Below are 21,688 nucleotides of genomic sequence, written 5' to 3' on the forward strand. Positions count from 1 at the left end.
TCCTCTGTTTATTAGTCACAGTAAAGAAAGTGTGTCCTCTGTTTAATAGTCACAGTAAAGAAAGTGTGTCCTCTGTTTATTAGTCACAGTAAAGAAAGAGTGTCCTCTGTTTATTAGTCACAGTAAAGAAAGTGTGTCATCTGTTTAATAGTCACAGTAATGAAAACGTGGCTTCTGCATGTCAGTCACAGTAAATAATGCATTTTTTCTGTATGACAATCACATCAAAAGAGGCGTGTCCTCGTTGTAAAAAAGACGTAAAAATGTATGTCCTCATCACATCAACCACAGTAAAGAAAGCGTGTTCTGTGTGTCAATCTCAGTCAAGTGGGGTGTGCTCTGGGTGTTGGTCATAGTAAAGTGGGTGTGGCCTTTATGCATCAGCCTCTGTGAGAGGAAACCTCTGGCTGTTACTTGTACCTTTCGGGTGATGTAAATTTATCCAGTCAGGCATATTACTGGGAGTGTTTTTAATTAAATTTGGAGTGTTGAAGCAGGAAGCACACAGTTTTCAGTCTGAACAAAAATCTGAAAGACCACATGCTGAGCAATGAGGTGATGTGTTGATGGACATGTGTTGTTCATTACAGCAGTGTGAGGTCTGATGGAGGAACACAGAAATTCACCTGACTGTCAGCTCACGTTAACAACATTGAGAAAATCCATAGTATGAGACGGCTCATGGTCTGGGCTGGATAGTGTAGCTCTAAAACATAGCGGAGAGATGAGATGTTACTTCCTCGTCATTAGTTACCCAATTAACAGTGTGTGTGTGTGTGTGTGTGTGTGTGTGTGTGTGTGTGTGTGCTTGCTGCTAACCCTCACAGAGTTAAACCAAGCTCTCGTCTGCTCTAACCATCAGTGAACTCACGCAGCATTTCAGAGTTCATTCACAGCCCAGTGAAATACGACACTGTAGAAAAACATGGAAAAGAACAGGTCAGAGCAGCATGACACCAAAACACTCATGCAGAAAAACAGGATGAGAAGAAATACTAATTATTTTAATTGTGGTAATAATCAATTACACGTTACACAAAGCAATAAATGCATCAGGGGAGCTGTGATAGAAAAACAATCAGAGACCAGCCTGAACTTGATTCTTTTTCCATAAAAGTTTTATTTATTTTATACCACAGCAATTTGCCAAAAGCAGGTCAATAATTCAAATGGAGGAATATTTTCGATATTTAAAAAAAAACTTTTTATCATTGAAAATTTTTTATCATTGTAAGTCACATTATAATGTAAGCATAAGTCGATAATGAGTGTTTTGTGGAACATCGACACAGTTCTTTAGAAATGTTCACACTTCCCCTTTGTGAGAGAAAATAATCCTGAACTTCCCAGGAAATGTATTTTAAAACACAGCTCTGGGAAAAACCATGGATTGATAAACTATCAGGAAATGACCTTACTGTCTGAGTTTTAATATAATGTTTGATATTTGATTTTAAATGATGTTGCATTATTTATGTGTTATTTGCAATATATAAAAGTACACAGACCATGTGTTTTTTTTGTAAAAAAGTAGTTTATAAAAATTTTGATTACACAAAATGAAACTGAATAATGTGATACAGCTTAAAAAATTATTTTAAAGGGGAAAAGTGGCATTAAGAAATAATAAAGGGAATTTATTTGAAGTAAAAATTTTCTATTTACACTTCAAAACTTTACATGTTGATAATTAATAAATGCATTGGACAGGTTTCATATATTAACTATATTTTCAGATGTTTGAGTAATGTGGCTGATCATACACACACACACACACACACACACACACACACACACACACACACACACACAAACGGTATTAATTGTAAGTGCTGTGTGTAATGCAAAACAAAAATACGCTAGAGTAGAGTAGTACGCTTAGTAGAATACAGACAGTTTAACAGAAATTAAAACACAACATAGAAACAGTTTGTAATGACACTTTATTAATGAAGAAATTAAAGTGTTTTTTTCCTAATGCTAAACTTTATTATTTTAAAGTACAAAAAACCCCCAAATGATATTGGAAAAACAAAGTTATTTTAAACTGCAAGGCAATTATTTTGTAAATAAAAAAAATCTCATGCATCTTCATTAACATATACATTAATGTATGCAGAAGCCACACCCCCTTCCCTTCATTACAACCAGTAGATGCGGAAACCACACCCTGCATTTATTAGTACAAGTAAATGCAGAAGCCCCTTCCTTTATTAGTACTGTTAGAAGCAGAAGCCAAGCATTCTTATTGAATAAGTACTGCTAGATGCTAAAGCCACACCTCCCTAATTAGTATTAATATAGTGAAAGTAATAGTCGCTGAAACCAAACCTTTTTTTTGGGAGAAAATTGATACAGAAGCCATTCCTCCATTCTGCATTAGTATTATAGATTATTAATAGATGATTAATAGATTAATAGAAATTCATGCTTCCATCCTTCATTGAGACTGATAGATACAGAGGTCACACCTCCCTTTTACATTAGTCCTGTGAAACATAGGCCACGCCTTCTTCCCTTATTAAGACTAATGAACAAAAGGACACGCCTCTTTTTTTCTTCCTTCCTTCTCAGGTTGTTTGGAGACTAGCCTACTGCAGTGCATTATGAGACTCTCTGTGCTTTTAGGTATAATTATTAAACATTACAATTCTAAAAATAGAGCACTTTGAAGAGAACCAGTATATAATATGAACATAGAGGACAGTCTATGACCTGTTATTAATGTTCTACAAGGCTGTGTGTAAAAGCATTCTCACAGTCTCCTCTTAGATAACACTCTGGCTTCAGCTTCCTGAATTACTTTACCTTTTTATGTATAAACTATGAGAAATATTCCAATTATGTCAAACTTGATAAGCATCTGAGATCAAACAGCAGATGAGCTTAGACCTCAGACACATCTGAAAACCTTAATGACATGGCCTAGCTTGATAGACAGCATTCTGACTCAGACGGCTGTGACGCATCTCCAGGTAGATCACACACACACACACACACACACACACACACACACACACACACACACACACACACGAATGCAAATGTGTATTAGAGATGTGTCTGGGACAAATCATGTGCAGGGAGACTGTGAAAAAGTCACAAAACAATGATAAAGAAATAAAGAAAGACTGTACACATGGATAAAATGAGCAGGTCCATTAGACAATGATTTGCTATGAGAGAAAAGTAAAAGTGACCAATCTAGTCTAGGGCTAAATCACACATTCTTTGCGTATGCTGCTCGATAGCATGTTCTGAGATAAGTGAGACGGGTTTTGCTGAAACAGCATTTTTTTTTTGGCCCGGTAAACAAAAGCGCATCAATCTCTTTCAACATTCGTTAGATAACCATTTACATCCTGGTTCAGAAATCAGAAAAAATTGTGGTGTTTAATTGATTAGCACATTTACGCACAAGTACAAACCTCGACCTGTTCAGCTTGAACACTGCGTGGGATGAAAAGCTGGTAGTGAAAGAAAAAGTCAGCATGAACAATATTATCCTGCACCCGTACTGCCTGTCCCCCAAAACAGATAAGGCACAGAAAGCAGGCGATGACCTTCGCATGGTTACACATCAACTCTGTTTAGTTATCTGTGTTTTGGCTGCAACACAAATAACCATGTTTCCTCACATGAGTTCGGAGAGTTCTGCTCAGAACGGATCCGTTTCATAAATATCTTCTCGACAACAAACAAAATGAGGACGTTTAGAATAGATTTCTGTATAATACACAACTTGCAGGAGACGATAAAGACTTCAGTGCTTGTTTCAGCTTCGACTTGGCTGCAGCCACGTCCTTAATTCATGCCAAGATGCTGAAACATGCCTTCATGTGGAGGAGCAAAAAGACAAACCGCATAATAAATAATCCACGGTGGATAAAACCGCATGCAAAATGTAATCGGTGACGATTATTGCCAATTAAAATATAAATATAGGGTAAAAAATACATCTACTGAATCATAAATTTAGAGTTGAGAAAAAAGTTGCGTATATCTTTTATACTCAGCAAAAATTTACGAGGATAAAATCGTAACTGGTGAAACACGCAGTGAGTCACCAATCAGGATCGAGCGCACGCTCTGTTTTACACGTGTTCTGATCGGCGCTCGGTGCATCTACTGATCACCAACATACAGTTCAGCATCAGTTCAACATCAAGCAGAACATTTAGAGAGGAATAAATGATGAAGAAACTCCAGACTCGAACTCACCACCACACACGTGACCTCATTTACACGTTTTTATTGAAGAAGGTTTTGCGCTCATGATTATTTTAATAGAAATCAATCAGTCATTAATATCATTTTATTAATAGATCAGTGTGCTGAGAGTCACATTCGAGTCGTTTCACATAAACTGAGGTGATTCAGTAAATGATAATAGGAACATTAAAGCCGTTATAAATCATAGTACTTTGGATACTTGGGTACATTTGGAGATGTACTTCATGGTAATAATAGTGAATGAAGATATGAAAGTGCTGGAATTCCTTTTTAATATACAATAATCCCTCGTTTATCGCGGTGTTTACGTTCCGAAGTGTTAGTGCTTTAGTCAGTCAATGTTAATAGATGTAAAGTAAAACATCACTAGTTTATGAATTGATATTTTATTTACTGTTGACATTCTGAGTTACAAACTTGAGCTGAATGCAGATTGTAGATTGTGTACTCAATTCTTCTTCTGTCAAATGTATGTACTTCCTGCCCGAATTCTCACATACACACCCGTAGGCCATGGTGGTCATTCCTCAACCCGGGTTTTGCTCTTGGCTCAAACTTTTAACGAGCCGTGAGATTCATAACTCATAATACACAATCCAGACGTGGTTTCTGACTGAAGGTTTCATTCATCCAGGTTCAGATTTCCACACTTCCACACTTCTTCAGGCTGTGTACGTACTCACAGAAAATGCTTTCCATCACCTTTCCTGAGTTCCAGGTTACAGATGATAACGCTACGCAGAACCAGCGAGCCTGTTAAATGTTCAGCACTTCTAAAGGTTTTGACCCCCCGCTGGTATCAGTGCTGAATAAATATTTAAAGAGCGCAGGTCTGGTTTGTGTTATTGGTCCGGCCTCTGATGAAGGAGCTGATGGTGTTAGAAGCTCAGGATTGTACCACAGAGGGAAAACAGCTCGGAGGAAAATGCAGCACAAGGAGTCCAGAGAAAGTTCCTGGAGATAAAACATGACTCATGACACCTCGGCCTTGCACTGCCTCACTCTGCCCCGATCCTGACTGAGGAAACACCTTCCTCCTTCTCCTCCTCCTTCTCCTCCCCAGCTGAAAGTGTTTATGGTACAAAACTGACAGCTATGAATCAATAAATGAGCTAAGCACCAACTCTCCTTCATCTCTGCTCAGAAAAAGGAAAACACAAACGCCTGCACTTTAATGCAAATGATAATTTTTTTTTAGTCCAGAATCCATTACTCAAGCGTGTTCCGATAGACGGAGAGAAAGAGGGATGATAACACACATTTAACAGCATGTAGGTGTGTACCCATGTCATTATCCCATTAAATAATATATTTCAGTAAATAATATATTTCGAAAGACACAGTTGACACGCTTAACGATTGTTGATATTTATTTTTTATATACCAATTAATAGTGTCCTTGTTCAAAAGTAATCAGATGAATTGTGTTCAAAGTTAAAATAAATAAAAACAGCACCCAAAAAAAACAGAAAAATACACATATGATCATATATGTCACTGTAGTTTATGCTGTTGGATTAGATGATTAGATGATTGGCTGATTAGATGATGTAAATCAGAAGTGAGTATTACTATGAGTTTTGTAGCAGCGCCATCTGCTGGCCGTTTTGAGGAATTGGAGAAATTAAAGAAAAAAAATGATTAGACTTGAATGGAGAATTTTTTTTTTTTTGATAATTAACGAACAATTAAGGTAGAGGTCAATATTTTTGATAGTTGTGTACAGGTTCCTTCAACACTGTGCCTTTTCTAAAGCATTTCAATAGCTGTAAATAGCTGTATAGCAGAACCCCTGGTAGCTGAGTTATTGATCAGTGCTGAGTTTGATTAAAGCGTGTCTTTTAGTCATATTACGCTTTTTTTTCATTACCACAGAGGTTATTGGGGATATTCTTGATAGGGGAGTTTAGCTCAGAATCCAAGCATGGTGTGTCCATGAGTTTACCAGGTTTGAGCGATATTGCTTTTTTGAAGTCCTGCTTCATTTATACAAACCTTTAGGATTTTGCTGAAAAGCTTGTAAAATTTCTTATAGTTTTCTAATGAATATTTCATATCTGAAACTTTGGAGCACTAAGCATCATGGGAAGTGTAGTCCTGCAGTATGTGTGAAAGTGGTAGCACGATGCATGATGCGGTCACATGATCATTTGCAGACGGTGTGCAGATGCTGCAGCTGAGCGGAGTTAATGCCGCTGCCTCCGCACACGATGACGACCAGCGGGCCGAGCGGTTTGGGCAGACGACCTCTGTCCTGCAAACGCTGTATCACCCCGCTGTACACTGCGGCTAGCGACGCTGCACATGCTAACTCCACTAGCACACGCTCTTCATCTTCACAAACACAAACAAGCAAAAGAGCCAAGACAATAATGATTCTTCATACATACTGTAGTTTTTTACTAATCACAGTTCTCTGATGGATAATCAAGCTAGGTACCTAGCAGCTCTTAGCTAGGTTAGACGTTAGAATTTACCCCAACATAACTAACAACGGCTAATAGCCACGTATACAGTTTTAGTTAGTTACATAGCTAATCTTAGCCAGCAACAATGGCAAAGAATGTTAGCTAGAAATTATGAGGTGGAATCAAAATGTTTTGAGACTAGCATGCACAGTCACAGGGAGCACCGACCTTCATAAGTCAGTCTACCAAAAGACATGGTCCTGTGTACGTCGGGAGCCGTGCAACCAGGAAAATTCTGACTACGTGCGTTACCACGTCTGCGATTTTCTTCATGGGCAGCAGGTTAGAACAAAGGCCAAAGGGAAAAATTGTTCATGATATTCAGAAGATTTCCAGGACACATTCCAGAAGTGGCAGAACCACTGGGTGGCGCCGTATTGCTGTGCAAGAAGACTATGTTAAAGGTGATGGTGTGGAAACGTAAATAAATAAAGTACTTTCTTGTAAACAGAACTAGCCTCGAAACTTTTTGATATCACCTCATGTATCTGATTATTTTGGGACAGAACACTGAGCACATGGAGATTATGAAAGGTAAAGACAAAAAAAAAAAAAAAAAAAGAAATTACCAAGAAAGAGCTCCGTTGCCTGTAGAGCCTGTCGGTCGGTCACAAGCTCAGAGATGATGTTTGGTCTTTTGCTGTATTCGAACGCCTGACTGCACGCTGTCTTTGCTCCTAAACATTTGGCCTCACTAATAGATTAAATAAGTCACAAAGCATAGAGTTTAGAGTTTAGAGTTTAGACACATCATATAGTTGAGTAGTTTCTCAGACCTCTCCATCTGAAACCCTACAGGTTTGGAGGAAGAAGCTAAGTTTTATTCGTTACAAACAATAGTTATATGAAAATGTGCATTAGGTAAAAGGGACTATAAATAGAAAAAATAAGAAAATATGAAAAAATAAGAGAAGATATAAGAAAATATATTATATAATGACAATAATTGGAATTTCTGTAATGAATCTCATCTCGATCCTCACAGCAGACATTGTTCAATAAATTTCCCCTGCTGATGCTAACAGCTCTACCCATGTAGGTACGTTCAAACTTACAGGAAGTCGTGTGAGGATATTAAAGGTGTGTTTAGATTTTTTATTTATTTTTACCTCGTAATGTCTGGTAAAGTCACTAAACGCCCGGCTTTGACGGCTGCATTGAGACAATCCGCCCCCACCGTCTCCATACACAGGATCGGAACGTGACCCCAGCCGACGTCATCCATGCCCTGGACAACTCCACAGAAAAGTCCTCCACCTCCGACGGACAGAACCACGGCCCCCGGCTCATGCGGCAGAACCGCCTTCAGCTCGTGGACCAGACTGGAATGACCTTCCCTGAAAAAATGTAATATCTGTATTTACATCATAACACTAATAATTAGTCAAAAAACAAGGCAAAAAAAATTCAGAATCGGGTTACGCACCTGGTGTGTTTCTCAGTTAAATCACCTGCATGTTGAGTTTTCCAAAAGCACCCACAGACACAATTCTAATCAGATCAATGACGCAGTACAATAAGCCATTTCTAACAAACATCTCACCAGATCAGAGGATGGTCAAACGGAGGCACAAGCGTGAGCTTTTCGCTTTCAGCCAGGCGAACAGCTTCAGCATTTGCTTCATCCCAAACCTGCTTGTATCATAGAGAAGAGGAGGAGAACATGCTGGAAATGTTGCTTGCATCTCCGAATAGACACTGTATTCAGATGTTTCAATATCAAACTAACCATTTCCTCACCTTACCGACAACTCGCACGCTGGCACCGTGATCCTGCAGCTTGTCCAGCACCAGCCTGGGAGAGGATGAAGGCACGATGATGGTGGCCGGGATGCCAAGCTTGCGTGCTGCATACGCTGTGGCCAGGCCTGCGTTTCCACCTGAAATTAAATCACTTCAATCTGATTTACTGTAAATTCTTAGGAAGTGTGGATGCTACGAGATGGGCAAATCTATTTTTTCTTGCAAATAAAATGAATGCTTTATGTCACTTCATGGAACCCACCTGAAGAACATACTACACCATTGGATTTTGAACCTGCAAGCTGAAGAAAAATAAATTACAAAATTAATTGTTGGTCATGAGGCCATATTTTATTATATTTATATATAATTATTTCTATAAATGAATACATAAATGTGTATGGTGGTATTATGGTGGTGAGGGTGGAGGTGGTAGTGAGGGTTGTGTTGGTTGTTGGTGAAGTTAATGGTGGTGTTGGAGATGGTGTTGGTGGAGGTAATGGTGGTGTTGAAGATGGTGTTGGTGGAGGTAATGGTGTTGGTGGAGATGGTGTTGGTGGAGGTAATGGTGGTGTTGGAGATGGTGTTGTGGAAGTAATGGTGTTGGTGGAGATGGTGTTGGTGGAGGTAATGGTGGTGTTGGAGATGGTGTTGTGGAGGTAATGGTGTTGGTGGAGATGGTGTTGGTGGAGGTAATGATGGTGTTTGTGATGGTGTTGGTGGATGTAATGGTGGTGTTGGACAATGGTTGATGTTGTTGGAGGAGGTGTTGCAGGTGGTTGGTGAGGTTGAAGGTGGTGGTGGTGGTGTTAGAGGTGGTGTTTGTGTTGGAGGTGGTGTCAGTTTTGAAGGTGGTGAGGTCTGCTCACCTGCTGAACCAGGTGTCCGATCCCTCTGATTTTAAATGAGCCGGAGGGTTGGGTGTTTTCCATCTTCAAATAAACGTCTGAGCCGAGTCTCTTGGACATGCTGATGCTCTCAATGAGAGGAGAGCTGATGTGAAATCCATACATGTCTGACATGATGATGAAGATAAACAAAATACCTGCAATCAACAGAACAGAAATAATGCCAATTCTGGGTTCACGTCCTGCTGAAGGTCTTGCCTGATCTTATACAAGTTTCTACTGGACTCTGTTGGATCAAACATTACTTCCTTGCAACTATCATACACGATGCTATGAATCACATTTGATGATCTACACTTTTTTTCCTTCACAGAATAGATAGTTTTGCTGCTTAGGTTTTAAGATTTGCCTACCTCCAAACAGGTGCAGCTCACGGAGAGACTTCACATCACAACAGCTTTCAGGTCCAAAGGTTGTTTATGAGTGACTTACTGATTACCAGAGCAAATGCACCATCAGCAATAATTCACTGTACATGAAGCAGTAACACTTTGACATTAAAGGTGCAGTTCGTGATTTAAAAAATAACCTAATAACTCCTACCTCTGTCAGGGGTGGAGACAAGTTCCTTTTTTTGTTAAGCTATATTCATAATTTGGGTATAAACATCAAACTTGGCCTACTGATCATTTCTTACATTTTATATATCTACCAAAACAAATAATATAAAATGAACAATAGTCATTCAGCTGTTTCCCAATGTGAGAGTGTCTTTATTGTGCACATTTACATGGCATGTGTCATGAATGATGTTGCAGATTCAGGCCTGTTACTCTCATTATTATTATGGCTGATCGTTATTATTATTAATATTTGCTCTCATCACCCATTCACCAGAACCCTTAAATCATCTTGTCTTGCCTGTGTTATAAAGAGCTTTTAAAAACAAGGAGGAAATCAATGTGAAATACAAAACAATTCAGGCTAAATGACATTTTATTATCACCAAATGCAGACAATCAGCTGAGACGTGGCAGATTCCTCGGGTTTGCTTCATTCACAGATTTAAACCATTTTTACGTGTAAATGACTCGTTCTGCTGTTCTACGAAAATGAATAAAGACTTCAGTCAATGACTTTAAACTGGAGGCTCCACCACCATCATGGCTCAAGTACAAATTTGAACAATGAGAGCTTTTCACGCTAAACACGTCTCGGCCCGGTCGTGTGCATTTGGCTTTAACGAATAAACACACATGTATAACTTTTATTCCTGGATTGGAAACGCAGGCTTTCACCATTTTTTACGTCCTTACTGCCACCATTGCTTATTTAACATCCTGTTGCATGTCTCTCATACCACCACAACCACACACACACACACGCATCAACATTTCCTCTGCATTCTTATTTCAGCATCTCTTTCTCTCTCACTCTGCACTTTCTAGCTCCTTCCTTCCTTTTGTGGAGTCAGCTGCTCAGGATATAACCATCTGTTCTGCACTCTTTCCTTTTTGTCCAACAAAAATACACAAAACACTCTTCCTCATCTGTCTCAGAGTCTCATGACGTTCACATCCCACAGACACACACCAGTAAAAATGGGAATGGGAAAAACTGGTGCGCTTTCTCCCCACAGACATCTGGGTGAAAGGGAGCAGGATTTTTCTTCTAGTATTTGAAAAATAAGATCCGTTTTGCAGGCTGTAAACGGAGTGCTGATCACCAAATCTCTTCCGGCAGATAAATACATCCAAGCTTCAGTCTCAGTTTGTAGCTGCCATGCCCTCTTCTTATCTTGGTGGCACTAAACGATGAAAATGGTGCAAAATGTCCAGCTGGGGGCTACTGTCCATCAGGGGTGGGTGGCTCACCAGGGGGCGCTATGCCAGGGATCGTTGTCTGGGTTTAATCCTTGGGTACAACTGCAGCAAAAAATTGAAAATAAATAAAGTGTGATTCTAATATTCTTGGTTTAGCAAAAGATCTGTTAAAGATCAGGTCCATTGAAGGAGGTGTGGCCTATGTGTCTGTCAATCACATTCAAACTGCAGTAAAGTGTGGGATTACTGTATATCATTAGGCCTATTTTTCATGCTTACCCCCAGCAGGTTTCGCGGAGCGTAGCCCTCCTGGTCATTAATCCTAGCCCACCACCACTCAGTCTCACTCTCGTCTCTGCGCTTCAGCACTGTTAAAGCGTCTCCATCACGGAACGAGAGCTCGTCCGGACTCTGAGCTTCGTAATCCCACAGAGCATAAACCGTCCCCTTATTCATCATGCCCAGTTTTTCCTGCACACCTGAACGAGAAATCAAAAGAGTGTAACAGGCTGAGTGCACCAAGATTATGTTTCATGACTAAAATGTTGATAATGATATTTAGCAATTATTAATCAAAAATTGCCAGGAGATTGTGATAAATATGGAACAAAACACTGTGTGGTGCTGTTGTAAACAAATCAGCAATTGGATGATGTCATAAAGTCAAATTTGTATGTTTGTTTAGGCCTCATTTACGTGGTTAATTGAAATAATTAAAAAAGTAGAAATATATGGAGCGTGGATAAGAACCCTAATTAGCATAATAAACTCTTGACTTGATAAAAATCCTTGTTCGTCCCACCGTAGAGAAACTGCGAGCAATGCACATAGCCGTTCTCCATCTCCTCGCACTTATCCGCCGCCGTCTCCACGTCACTGATAGTGGTGGCGAAGATGGCCGCCCCGGACTCCACCAGGAGCTTACACAAATGTACGCTGTTACACGAGGCGGCGCAGTGCAGTGGCGTCCTGTTACATGTGACATGTTTACCATTACATTATTGATTATTTACTCTAATTAGATACTGATTCATGGGTGCTGTAGTTCGTACCATCCATCGCTGTCTGCCGCGTTGATGTTCACTCCGAAATCCAGCAGGAACTTTACGATGTGGTAATGACCAGCGCACACAGCGTTGTGAAGCGGCGTGATGCCTTCATCATTCGGAGTGCTGGGGTTGTCCACCTGAAAAACAACCCAGAAGGCTTGTAGGGGTGGTGTGATGAAGCAGAGTTACCCAAATACCCCTGCAGTTTTATTATAACTAAATTATAACAAGTCCCATTATAACAATAATTGGCTGCATTCGTCATACTTTTCATTCATTTATCCATTTGCTACTACGAAGCAAGTTCCTTCCTGTTCTCATTTGAGCTGCAGCAGCACTTCACCACCCTGTGTTCACCATCACAACGATTACACAGCATTTTTTATCCGTTTTGCAGCTCTTTACGTGCTGCTACGTGAACATGACATAGTACAACACTACGGAGACCGAGGCGTGTCCTGAGAGTCACATGGAATACAGATTAACATGGCAGAGGTAGAGCTGCATCTTCCTGCAGACACAACAGGAAAAGAACGTCTGGTTTTATTAAAACTTTTTTCTTTTTCTTTGAAAATCAAATCGCACTGCATCGTAACAGGGGGGAATCGTATCGCATCGGTAACTGCTTTATATGTAATTTTAATGTTTCATATCGTTGGCTATGCAACATGATGTAAATCACATCGTCCTCAGTTATGGAGATGCACATGGAGCTGATTTGTGACTCAAGTCACACCACAGCATCACTCATGATTAGATCATTATTAGTAGTAATAATTGTTGTGTTAAAGTCTGTGTTCTACCTCATATATGATCCTCTGCACCAGGTCAAACTCGCCCTCCAGAGACGCGTCCAGGAGCAGCGCCAGCGGGTTAAACTTCACTCGGAGGCCGTGACCCGTCCTCTCAGAGCCGGGCTTTTTCAGGTTCGTCCGCTTCACCTAGGATTCGATAAAGAAACAAAGAGAATCTGTACACTGCATTTCTTTACCTGGTCTTTGGTTCAGGTTGCGGTTTAGTTTAGCACTTCTCATTCAGACACTTATGGACTCGTGTATGGACCACTCATAGACTACTGTTGGACAAATTACAATATTCTACCTCATGTTGCCTTTTTTGCAGTGTTAAGGTCACTTTTAAATAGTACCTCTGTGTTTATCTTCACATTTGCACCTTATACAGTATTATTGTAATATATAATGCACCTTTGCACTCGCATAATACATTTATTGTATGTTAGTATATTTATATATTTATATTAGATGTATTTATAAACATTGCTTTTGCACTTTTGGTAGAATGCTAACTATGCTAACTTTCATTGGCCCTGTACTTGTACTCTACACAATGAAATAAAACTGAATCGAATCTAATCTAATTGATTATTCGCAGTTTTCAACCCTTCATAAAGACGTGCACTAAGAGAACACATTAAGGTCCTGATCTAACAGACTCAACTCTGCGTATTTAAAAACAACCTGAATCTTAGTGATATTATTCTCCCAATGTCCTGGTGTAACCCTCACCGTGTCCAGCCTGGTGTCCTCCTTCTCTGGAGACGTGGACTCAACGTCTTCATCTAATGAAGCCTGATTGTTGTTATGACTGTTCTCAGGACCTTCTTTAGGATCTGTGGTGTCTGTAATCTCCACGGTTTCGGTATGATTAGCCGTCTGCTCCTGGTGATTCTCATTAGAGTCTGATGTCGGTGATGTCGCTGGTTCTGTAACAGGCGTCAGTGTTGATGCTACAGCAGGCTTTGATGTCACTTCCTTTACATTTCCATTAACAGAATCCACATCACCTGGTAAATTAAGTGCAGTGTCCGGCTGAAAGAACGGCGTAACGGTTTCGATGCCACCAGCGAGCGTGTTGAAGCGCTGGTAGAGCAGTTTCTGGATGTTGGGACCATTGGGGCCCTCGGGTTCGGTTATGGAGCTTCGCTTTTTAAGAGGCCGAGGAGCGTTGGCGAGCTTCCTCCTCAGCACCTCCAGGTCAAGGTCACTCTGGTAGCGCAGGGGTGAGTGAGCTGGGGTGAGTTTAGTGGGGCTCAGGGGCCGGGGGATGTTCTCTACACTGGGCTGAGGAGTGTGTGGAGTCTCGGGTTCAGACTCACGCTCTGAATCATCTTTGGAGTTCTGATGCTGGAAAGGAACGGGGGACGAGGAAACGGAGCTCGGCAGTAACGGTTTTCCATAAACTGAAGACAGGAAAGGATGTGAGGTCAAGAAAAATATTCTTAACCAAGGTCACACACACACACACACACACACACACTTGCCTGCTTTGACTGCAGCTCTAGTGCTGCTGCTTTGGTAGTTCTTGGCCGTCGGCTGCTGCAGGTAAACGTTATAAATGGAGCTGGAATTCATCGTAGCAGGACCTTTCCGAGGAGACTGAGGTCGTGACCCCCGGTCCGTATAAAACGGTCGAACTGCTGCAGCCAGAGGGGCATCATTACTTCTCTCGCTCGGGGGTAACACAGGAGATCCGGCTGAGGGTGTAGGACTAGGAGGAACAGTGATCCTCTGCTGGATCTGCTGCGATGAAGAACCAGACGATCTGTGCCACGACAGAGTGCCGGGTGCTGAGCGAGGCAGGGAGTTAGTGGCACAGACGGTGGAGTGATGCCCCACGCTGGGGTAGGTGCCGTAGATCAGAGGCGGGTGTTTAGACAAAGTGGTTATAGTGCCCAGTACTTTAGGAGATCCCTGTATTAAAGGAAAGAGTTTTAGAGTGTAATCTGAACATCATTATTTTATCAGTCAGCTTTAGAATTAAGATAAGAAAATAGGCAGTTTCATTTCATCTTCTTTGTTTATTGAAATTATTTATCTTTGACTTTATGTATCTGCCGGTTTTAGAGTTTTGTTTTATCAACGCAAATGACACAGATCACAAGTAATTAAAAACAAATTTGTTAGATTTAGCACTAATTATTCATTTCTGATTAAAATTAATTATTATTTTATACACATCGCCCCCAGAGGCAGCTAAGAAAACTGCACCCCTTAATTAAAAAATTTCAAAATGTATAAAAAATAAACGAATAACAATAAATAATACTAAAAACAAATGACAAATAAAAAAGAAAAAAATAGAGTTAATGGCGAGTTAAAAAATTCATATAAATCATAAATAATATTAAACAAAAAAAAGTTTGCAAATAATAATAAATAAGTACATTATAACCAAATAATTAATTAATTAATTTAATTAATAATAAAATAAATGATGCAAAGATCGTGATTGAAGAGGGAAAGTGTGGAAACGTCCCAACATCCGTTCTTAAGGCTAAAAAATAATTCAACTGCTCTACATTCCTATAATATTTTATTCGATATCCTTTGTTATAAAATACACTTTGAGCTACAGATTATGAACATATATATCTAGAAAGAGATAAAGGTAACTGGGTGTCATACAAACATGAGATTCGACGCCTCACCTTTTCACTGGCAGCCATTTTGCCCGGGATCTTGCTCGTGTCCTTCCAGTCCGGGGCTTTGAGAGAGTCCATGTTCCAATTTGCATCGTTTGCTGTAATGTAGGATGGAGAAAGACACAAAGAATGAGGTATAAACAAAGACGGAAAAAAATTTCAGAGACATAACACACCTAAGACTAAACACTCCACGCTTAAGACTCCACTAATCACAGCTTGGCGTGAAGTGTATTTGTGGAGCGTCCTCTTCTCAGATCAGACTAAAGAGATTATGAAGTGTGTGTGTGTGTGTGTGTGTGTGTGTGTGTGTGTGTGTGTGTGTGTGTGTGGACAAAGAGCAACACTTTCTCATTGACCTGGGTCATCTATATTTTGGACCTGAGCATCATCTCCATGATGCAAAATAATATTCAAAACAGTTTGTCTCTTACAGATGATGTAATGCTGGATACCAGTGTTAAATATTTAAAGACAAGAACAGAAAAAGGTGTGTGTAGACTGTGACTTCCAGGACTGGGAGGCTGCTGTAGGCTTAATTCAATGATGTAATGTCTTAAAACTTGCTCAGGGCTTCCCACCAAAATAAATCGTTACATAACATAAGCTGCAGCCTTAGTTGAATTCACCAACCTTCTGAACTCCTATGAAGATTGGTGTTTTGGTTTTTTTGTTCGTTTTTAGACTGTGTGCACTTCCTCTATGCCAAATAATACAATCGACCCCAACCATTACACATTCACACCAAGAACCAAAGAACCAATCTGAGGACAACAATCTTCTACAGACAACCTGAGGACCACAAGCTTCTTCTTTAAGCGGTATGAGGACCACAAGCCTATTCTACAACAGATCTAAGAACCACAATCCTCTTCTACAGACAACCTGAGGACCACAAGCTCCTTTTACAACCGATCTAAGCACCACAAACTTCTTCTACAACCAACCTGAGGACCACAAGATCCTTCTACAGACAATCTGAGGACCACAGGCTCTTTCTAAACAATCTAAGGATCGTCTTTCACAGTCAATCCACAGTCAAATACTCATCTGTGTTTTTTATCCTTTAGTCGATTCTCATGATGATACAGAAAAACCTTCTTCTCTGCTTTCTCACTTCTTTAAGAAGTAGGCCACTCTGTTCTTATCATGATATTTTAAACCCGGCACTGTAACTTGTCCTTGTGCAGGTGTACAGTTTCAGAGAAATAGCACGTCTCATGACAGATTTTCTTCATATGCAGAGCTTCTGAGGATGTAGAAGATAACACAATGTAGTAGTGGCTGTTGTTTCTTTGGGAGGTTAAAGGTCAGCATGATGTTTTTTAAATATCTTCATATATATGCAAAGTCGAGTTATAGTCCAAGTGCATTTGCTAGAAAAGTCCACAATCATTAAAACAGGAACCACATTTGTCTAAAACGTCTTGTTTTTCGAGATTCTTTGGGTCTCTTTCTGCCACATCTTCTACCCACGACATCTATTTATATTCCCACATAGCTAAAATTCTCATGCCTGCAACATCCCTTGTCTGTCTGAAACCTTCCCTCTCTCTGAATGCTACAATCCAACAAACTTCTTTTTTCACCAATCTGAGAACCACAAGCCTTTTCTACAACTGATCTGAGAACCACAGACTCTTTTTACAGCCAGTCCAAGAACCACAGTATTCTTCTGCAGACAACCTGAGGACCACAAGCTTCTTCTTCAACCAATCTGAAAACCTCAGGCTCTTTCTACAAGCAATCTGAGGACCATGATCTTTTTTCACAGCCAATCTGAGGACCACAAGATTCTTATACGACCAGTATGAGGACCACAAGCCTTTTCTACAATGTCTCTGAGAACCACAGGCTCTTTTTACTACCAGTCTGAGAACCACAATCTTCCACAAGCTCCATCTACAACCAGTACGAGGACCAGTTTCCTTTTACAGCCAAGAGGACCAGCAGCTTTAGAGCCTTTGTCATATTAATGAAAAAATAATAAATTTGATAGAGGAAGAATAAAGAAAGCTAACAGAATAAGTACCCCAGATGAGTACAGGAACATCTTCAAGATTGCTCACTTAGACCTGTTGCCCCACTGTATTTCATTTGGTGTTTCAATTTTATTTCTATTTTTAAAGTTTAGTGTAAAACTAAAAATTCCCATCGTTTCACTGACTTCCACAGCTGTAAACTCACGGGCGGGATGGTCTCTGGGGTCTAGGGTCACCTCACGGTTCAATACGATGTCTAGGTCTGAGACCTTCCACGGTCTTGAAGGCTTCCTCACTCTATCGTCATCTGAGGTGGTGCACATACAACGATCCAACCGAACAAAAACCCCACATACACACACACACACACACACACACACACATTGACGACGGACAGAGGAAACAAATACAGGGAGTAGAAGGAAAGACATGACAGGATACAAAAGAAAATGTGGGTTAGACAGAAAATAAGGTAAAAAAAAAGGATAAACTCAAGCATGAATTTAAGTGTGAGTAAAGTGTCCAAGTGAGTGTGGAGGAGAGGATGGACTGGAAATTTGCGTCCTGATGTTTAAATAGGGAAAGATAAAAAAGGGTGAGGGTTACAGAGGTATTACTGTATGTAAGGAAGTAAATAAATCCCCATAACTCCCAATCCGACCAAGAGTTTGCTCCACTTTCACGTCAGTGATGTTTCTGAGAACTTGCATGACTTGATTGTTTTCATAGGAACTGTCCAGATATCAGTGCTGAAATGTTCACAGAAGGAGATCTCACCTGATCGGGATCGAGTGTGGATGATTTGGGCAGGAAGTGGGTGTGGTTTAAGCGTGTCTGGGGTCAAAGGGTAGCCTCCGTCCTGTCTTCCGGTCACCGTGGGAACCTGGATGTAGGGAAATACGGCGGCAATGCGACCAGAGGTGATGGGAACTGACTGAGGGGATGAGGGAGCGCTCATCCGTCCCAACTGGAAAGGAGAGAGAGCGAGCAGAATAAATCAAATTCGCTTCAGTAGTAAGTGTATTTATTTATTATTATTCATTATTCAGTATATTTATTTATGAATAAACTATTATTATTACTATGGTTTTTTTTGGGGTGGAATCCTCTGAAGTATAAAAAGACCCTGCATACTAAGACTGTGTGTGTGTGTGTGTGTGTGTGTGTGTGTGTGTGTGTGTGTGTATGTGTGAGTAAGCTGCCACAAATCTTATTTTATTTCCACACCCTAGTAAAGAATCTAAAATCATCCAAGACCTCTGACACACCCTAAACAGGACAGCTGCTCTCCTCCATGTGTGTGTGTGTGTGTGTGTGTGTGTGTGTGTGTGTGTGTGTGTGTGTGTAACAGTATCAGGGACAGAATGTAAAACTTATATTACCTTTTTGGCGTTTTTCCTGATGTAAGAAATCAATTATAGTATGCAAATGTGTGTGTGTGTGTGTGTGTGTGTGTGTGTGTGTGTGTGTGTGTGTGTGTGTGTGAGCCTTGTGGTTTTTTTCACACTGCACTGTAACACACACCTCAGCTTTCTTCCTGTGGAGGCGGTCTCTCAGCTCCTCGATGCGTCGGTCCATCATGCTGACCTCCAGGTTGCGTTTGTTTAGCATGTCTTTGTGCTGCTGGAGTTTACTAATCTGCTCCTGATTCAGCTTGTTTCTCATCTGAGGAGCCAGGTCAATCAACACACACACACACACACACACACACACACACACACACACACACACACACACACACACACACATAAAGTGCTGTAGAAGATTTGCACATGTTTGCTAATACATTAGCATGCTTGTTAATGACTGACCGAAAGTGTTCAGGATTAGCAACACAAACACACACACAATCCACAGAACACACACCACTGCAGTTCTGTTGGACTGAATGATCCACGTGGAAATTCATACACGTTATATCTGATCAATGATCTGATGCGAAAAACAACTATGAATTGATAAATGTCATGTGACATGTACAGCAGCCACGCCCCCTTTACTGGGACCAATGGACACTGAGGCCACACCTCCTTTATTGAAAGACAAACAGGACAGAGGCCACACCTCCTTCACTGAGACAAAAAAGAAAGACCACACCCTCACTCAGAAACGCATACAAGGCCACACCTCCTTCATTAAGACAGACACACTAATTGCGTGTGCGTGTGTGTGTGTGTGTGTGTGTGTGTGTGTGTGAGAGAGAGAGAGAACCTGCAGCTCCTGGTAGAGTTTATGGAGCTCCAGTGCATTGCCCCCTGCAAGCTGTGACTCTGTAATGCGTTTGTTCCTCAGTTCCTCTATTTGCTGTGTGAGCTGCTCCACCTTCATCACAGCCTGCTGCAGCTCCACCTGCTTTTCCTGAAACAAATTGCTTACATGCTCGATCTCTGCAGCTACACACACACAGACACAGAGAAAAGAAAGTCTCAGTGTTCGCTCCAGCATTCAGCTGCGGTGTGAGGATTTGTTGTGTGTGTGTAATGAAGTGAGGGGATCATACACAGGTTCCCATTGATCAGTTTGCTGTAGTCCACTTGCCCTCTCATGGCACGGATCTTTTTCAGCTTGGCCTCCTGACTCTCAACTCTTTCTCTCAGCCTCTGCAGTTTCTCGGTTTCAGGCGTTGCCGGACCCTGATGATCCTGCTGTTTCAGATAGCGCAAACGCTGCTCCTGTACAAACACACACACACACACACACACACACACACACACACACACACACACTTCAGACCTGGATCCTAGAACGGTATAGATCTCCTTCAAAACCACATTATGTCCAGTTAACTTAAAAAGGCGTGGCCTTTGAGTATGATCGAACCTATGAAGGGGCGTGGCCTTTCTGTCAGTCACAATAAAGGAAGCACATAATGAAAAACAGATAAATGTGTGTGTGTGTGTGTGTGTGTGTGTGTGTGTGTGTGTGTGTGTGTGTGTGTGTGTGTGTGTCTGTTTGTGTTTGTAATGGAGAGAGAATGGAATGTTTTTGCTGACTCACAGACTGGCTTTCTTCAGAATAAACTGACGCAAACCAATCACACACACACACACACACACACACACACACACACACACACACACACACACACACACATATTAGAGAATTAACAGGGCCATTTATTACCATAGGGTCGCTACTGCAGCTCTCACCATAAACACATACGCTAATGCAGCAACGCACACACACACACACAGACACACACACACACACACACACACACACACACACACACACACACACGCACACACGCACACACAATCACACACACATACACACACTACTAGGCATTAAAACACTACAACCGTTTTTTGCCATCTTTCAGGATAAAGAAGCAAAAACCACTAGTCAGCAGCTGCATTAAACATCTGGAATTCTAGTATTTTTATTATTATTTTGTATCACATTATGCAGGATTTAGATGATTTTTGTCCCATTGAAATCCACAGGAATTTATTTCAAATGGACAAAAAAGTGTCTATACCAAGTAGTTCCAAGCGACTAAAATGATCACGTCTCATTAGTTATTGTCAAAATCGAATGTTTGATGTTAAACCTGCAACTGGATCTGTTAAAAAAAATGACTTCATTAATAGCAGTATAACACCACGCTGTGTACGCTAACCTCAAACCATAAATACTCATGTTTATTTACCTGATGGTCGATCAATTCTTTAAAGCGTAAACAAATGGTTTCCATGAGTGTTCTCGAGACTGACTGGTGGAGCTCCTCGAGGAATCAAACTTCTATGATCTCCTCCTCCTCCTCCTTCTCCTCCTACTTTCCTCAAACTTCAGGACATTACATTCACACACTTTTCATCCTGGCAGCTGCAGCTTTGTGCTGATATCATTTCCTGTAGCTATTGAGTGAGTCCCTTCCTGTTGTTGTTTGAGATTTGGAGCTTTACATGAATCTCATCACACACACACACACACACACACACACACACACACACACACACACACACACACACACACACAGACCTAAAGCCTGCATGTACAGTGCACTTGCACGCTAACGTCAGCGTCCACTCATGACACGTGTCAGAGTGACATACTGGGGAAAAGAAAACTCTCGAATCATCTCCAAAACACACTTT

The 21,688-nt window shown here is 40.8% G+C and overlaps 2 protein-coding genes across 9 annotated transcripts in view; both read right to left on the bottom strand.

Moving 5' to 3' along the window:
• Window positions 1-5,585: 5,585 nt before the first annotated feature.
• sdsl (serine dehydratase-like) lies at window positions 5,586-9,811 on the bottom strand. Of its 3 annotated transcripts, XM_046856462.1 has the most exons (8): window positions 9,706-9,811; window positions 9,314-9,489; window positions 8,707-8,746; window positions 8,442-8,581; window positions 8,245-8,333; window positions 7,811-8,038; window positions 7,271-7,395; window positions 5,586-6,567 (listed from the first exon to the last, which is right to left on the bottom strand). In XM_046856462.1, the coding sequence occupies exons 2-8, from the start codon at window positions 9,464-9,466 to the stop codon at window positions 6,380-6,382; spliced, it is 963 nt and encodes a 320-aa protein (XP_046712418.1). In that variant the 5' UTR covers window positions 9,467-9,489; window positions 9,706-9,811; the 3' UTR covers window positions 5,586-6,379. The 3 variants fall into 3 exon arrangements, with proteins under 3 accessions (XP_046712418.1, XP_046712419.1, XP_046712420.1); XM_046856463.1 differs by lacking the exon at window positions 9,706-9,811 and having other exon boundaries at window positions 9,314-9,695; XM_046856464.1 differs by lacking the exon at window positions 9,706-9,811 and having other exon boundaries at window positions 8,442-8,595; window positions 9,314-9,420.
• Window positions 9,812-10,042: 231 nt separating this feature from the next.
• ppp1r13ba (protein phosphatase 1, regulatory subunit 13Ba) overlaps window positions 10,043-21,688 on the bottom strand; it is a 28,798-nt gene continuing 17,152 nt past the window's right edge. For 3 of the 6 annotated variants that reach the window (XM_046856454.1, XM_046856451.1, XM_046856455.1), the window contains 13 exons: window positions 20,089-20,260; window positions 19,800-19,981; window positions 19,113-19,253; window positions 18,366-18,555; window positions 17,794-17,895; window positions 15,613-15,704; window positions 14,446-14,875; window positions 13,691-14,364; window positions 12,968-13,105; window positions 12,168-12,301; window positions 11,918-12,084; window positions 11,395-11,594; window positions 10,043-11,217 (listed from right to left, as the gene is read on the bottom strand). In XM_046856454.1, the coding sequence (XP_046712410.1) occupies window positions 11,176-11,217; window positions 11,395-11,594; window positions 11,918-12,084; window positions 12,168-12,301; window positions 12,968-13,105; window positions 13,691-14,364; window positions 14,446-14,875; window positions 15,613-15,704; window positions 17,794-17,895; window positions 18,366-18,555; window positions 19,113-19,253; window positions 19,800-19,981; window positions 20,089-20,260 (2,664 nt within the window). In that variant the 3' untranslated portion in view covers window positions 10,043-11,175. Of the gene's footprint in view, window positions 11,218-11,394; window positions 11,595-11,917; window positions 12,085-12,167; window positions 12,302-12,967; window positions 13,106-13,690; window positions 14,365-14,445; window positions 14,876-15,612; window positions 15,705-17,793; window positions 17,896-18,365; window positions 18,556-19,112; window positions 19,254-19,799; window positions 19,982-20,088; window positions 20,261-21,240; window positions 21,360-21,688 lie in introns of those variants that run through there. The other 3 variants (XM_046856452.1, XM_046856456.1, XM_046856453.1) reach the window with 3 other exon arrangements.

The sequence above is a fragment of the Silurus meridionalis genome, chromosome 8 (genome assembly GCF_014805685.1).
Source record: "Silurus meridionalis isolate SWU-2019-XX chromosome 8, ASM1480568v1, whole genome shotgun sequence".
Lineage (NCBI taxonomy): Eukaryota > Metazoa > Chordata > Actinopteri > Siluriformes > Siluridae > Silurus > Silurus meridionalis.

Bases quoted from the DNA above. Each gene is read 5' to 3' on its own strand.
- sdsl (XM_046856462.1), bottom strand. From the start codon at position 9,466: ATGTCAGACATGTATGGATTTCACATCAGCTCTCCTCTCATTGAGAGC. The intron at 7,396-7,810 runs GTAAAAATAAAT...TTAATCTATTAG, and splicing joins ACTTTACCAGACATTACGAG to TGAGGCCAAATGTTTAGGAG. The intron at 6,568-7,270 runs GTAATTTCTTTT...GTGTTTGTGAAG, and splicing joins GGCAACGGAGCTCTTTCTTG to ATGAAGAGCGTGTGCTAGTG.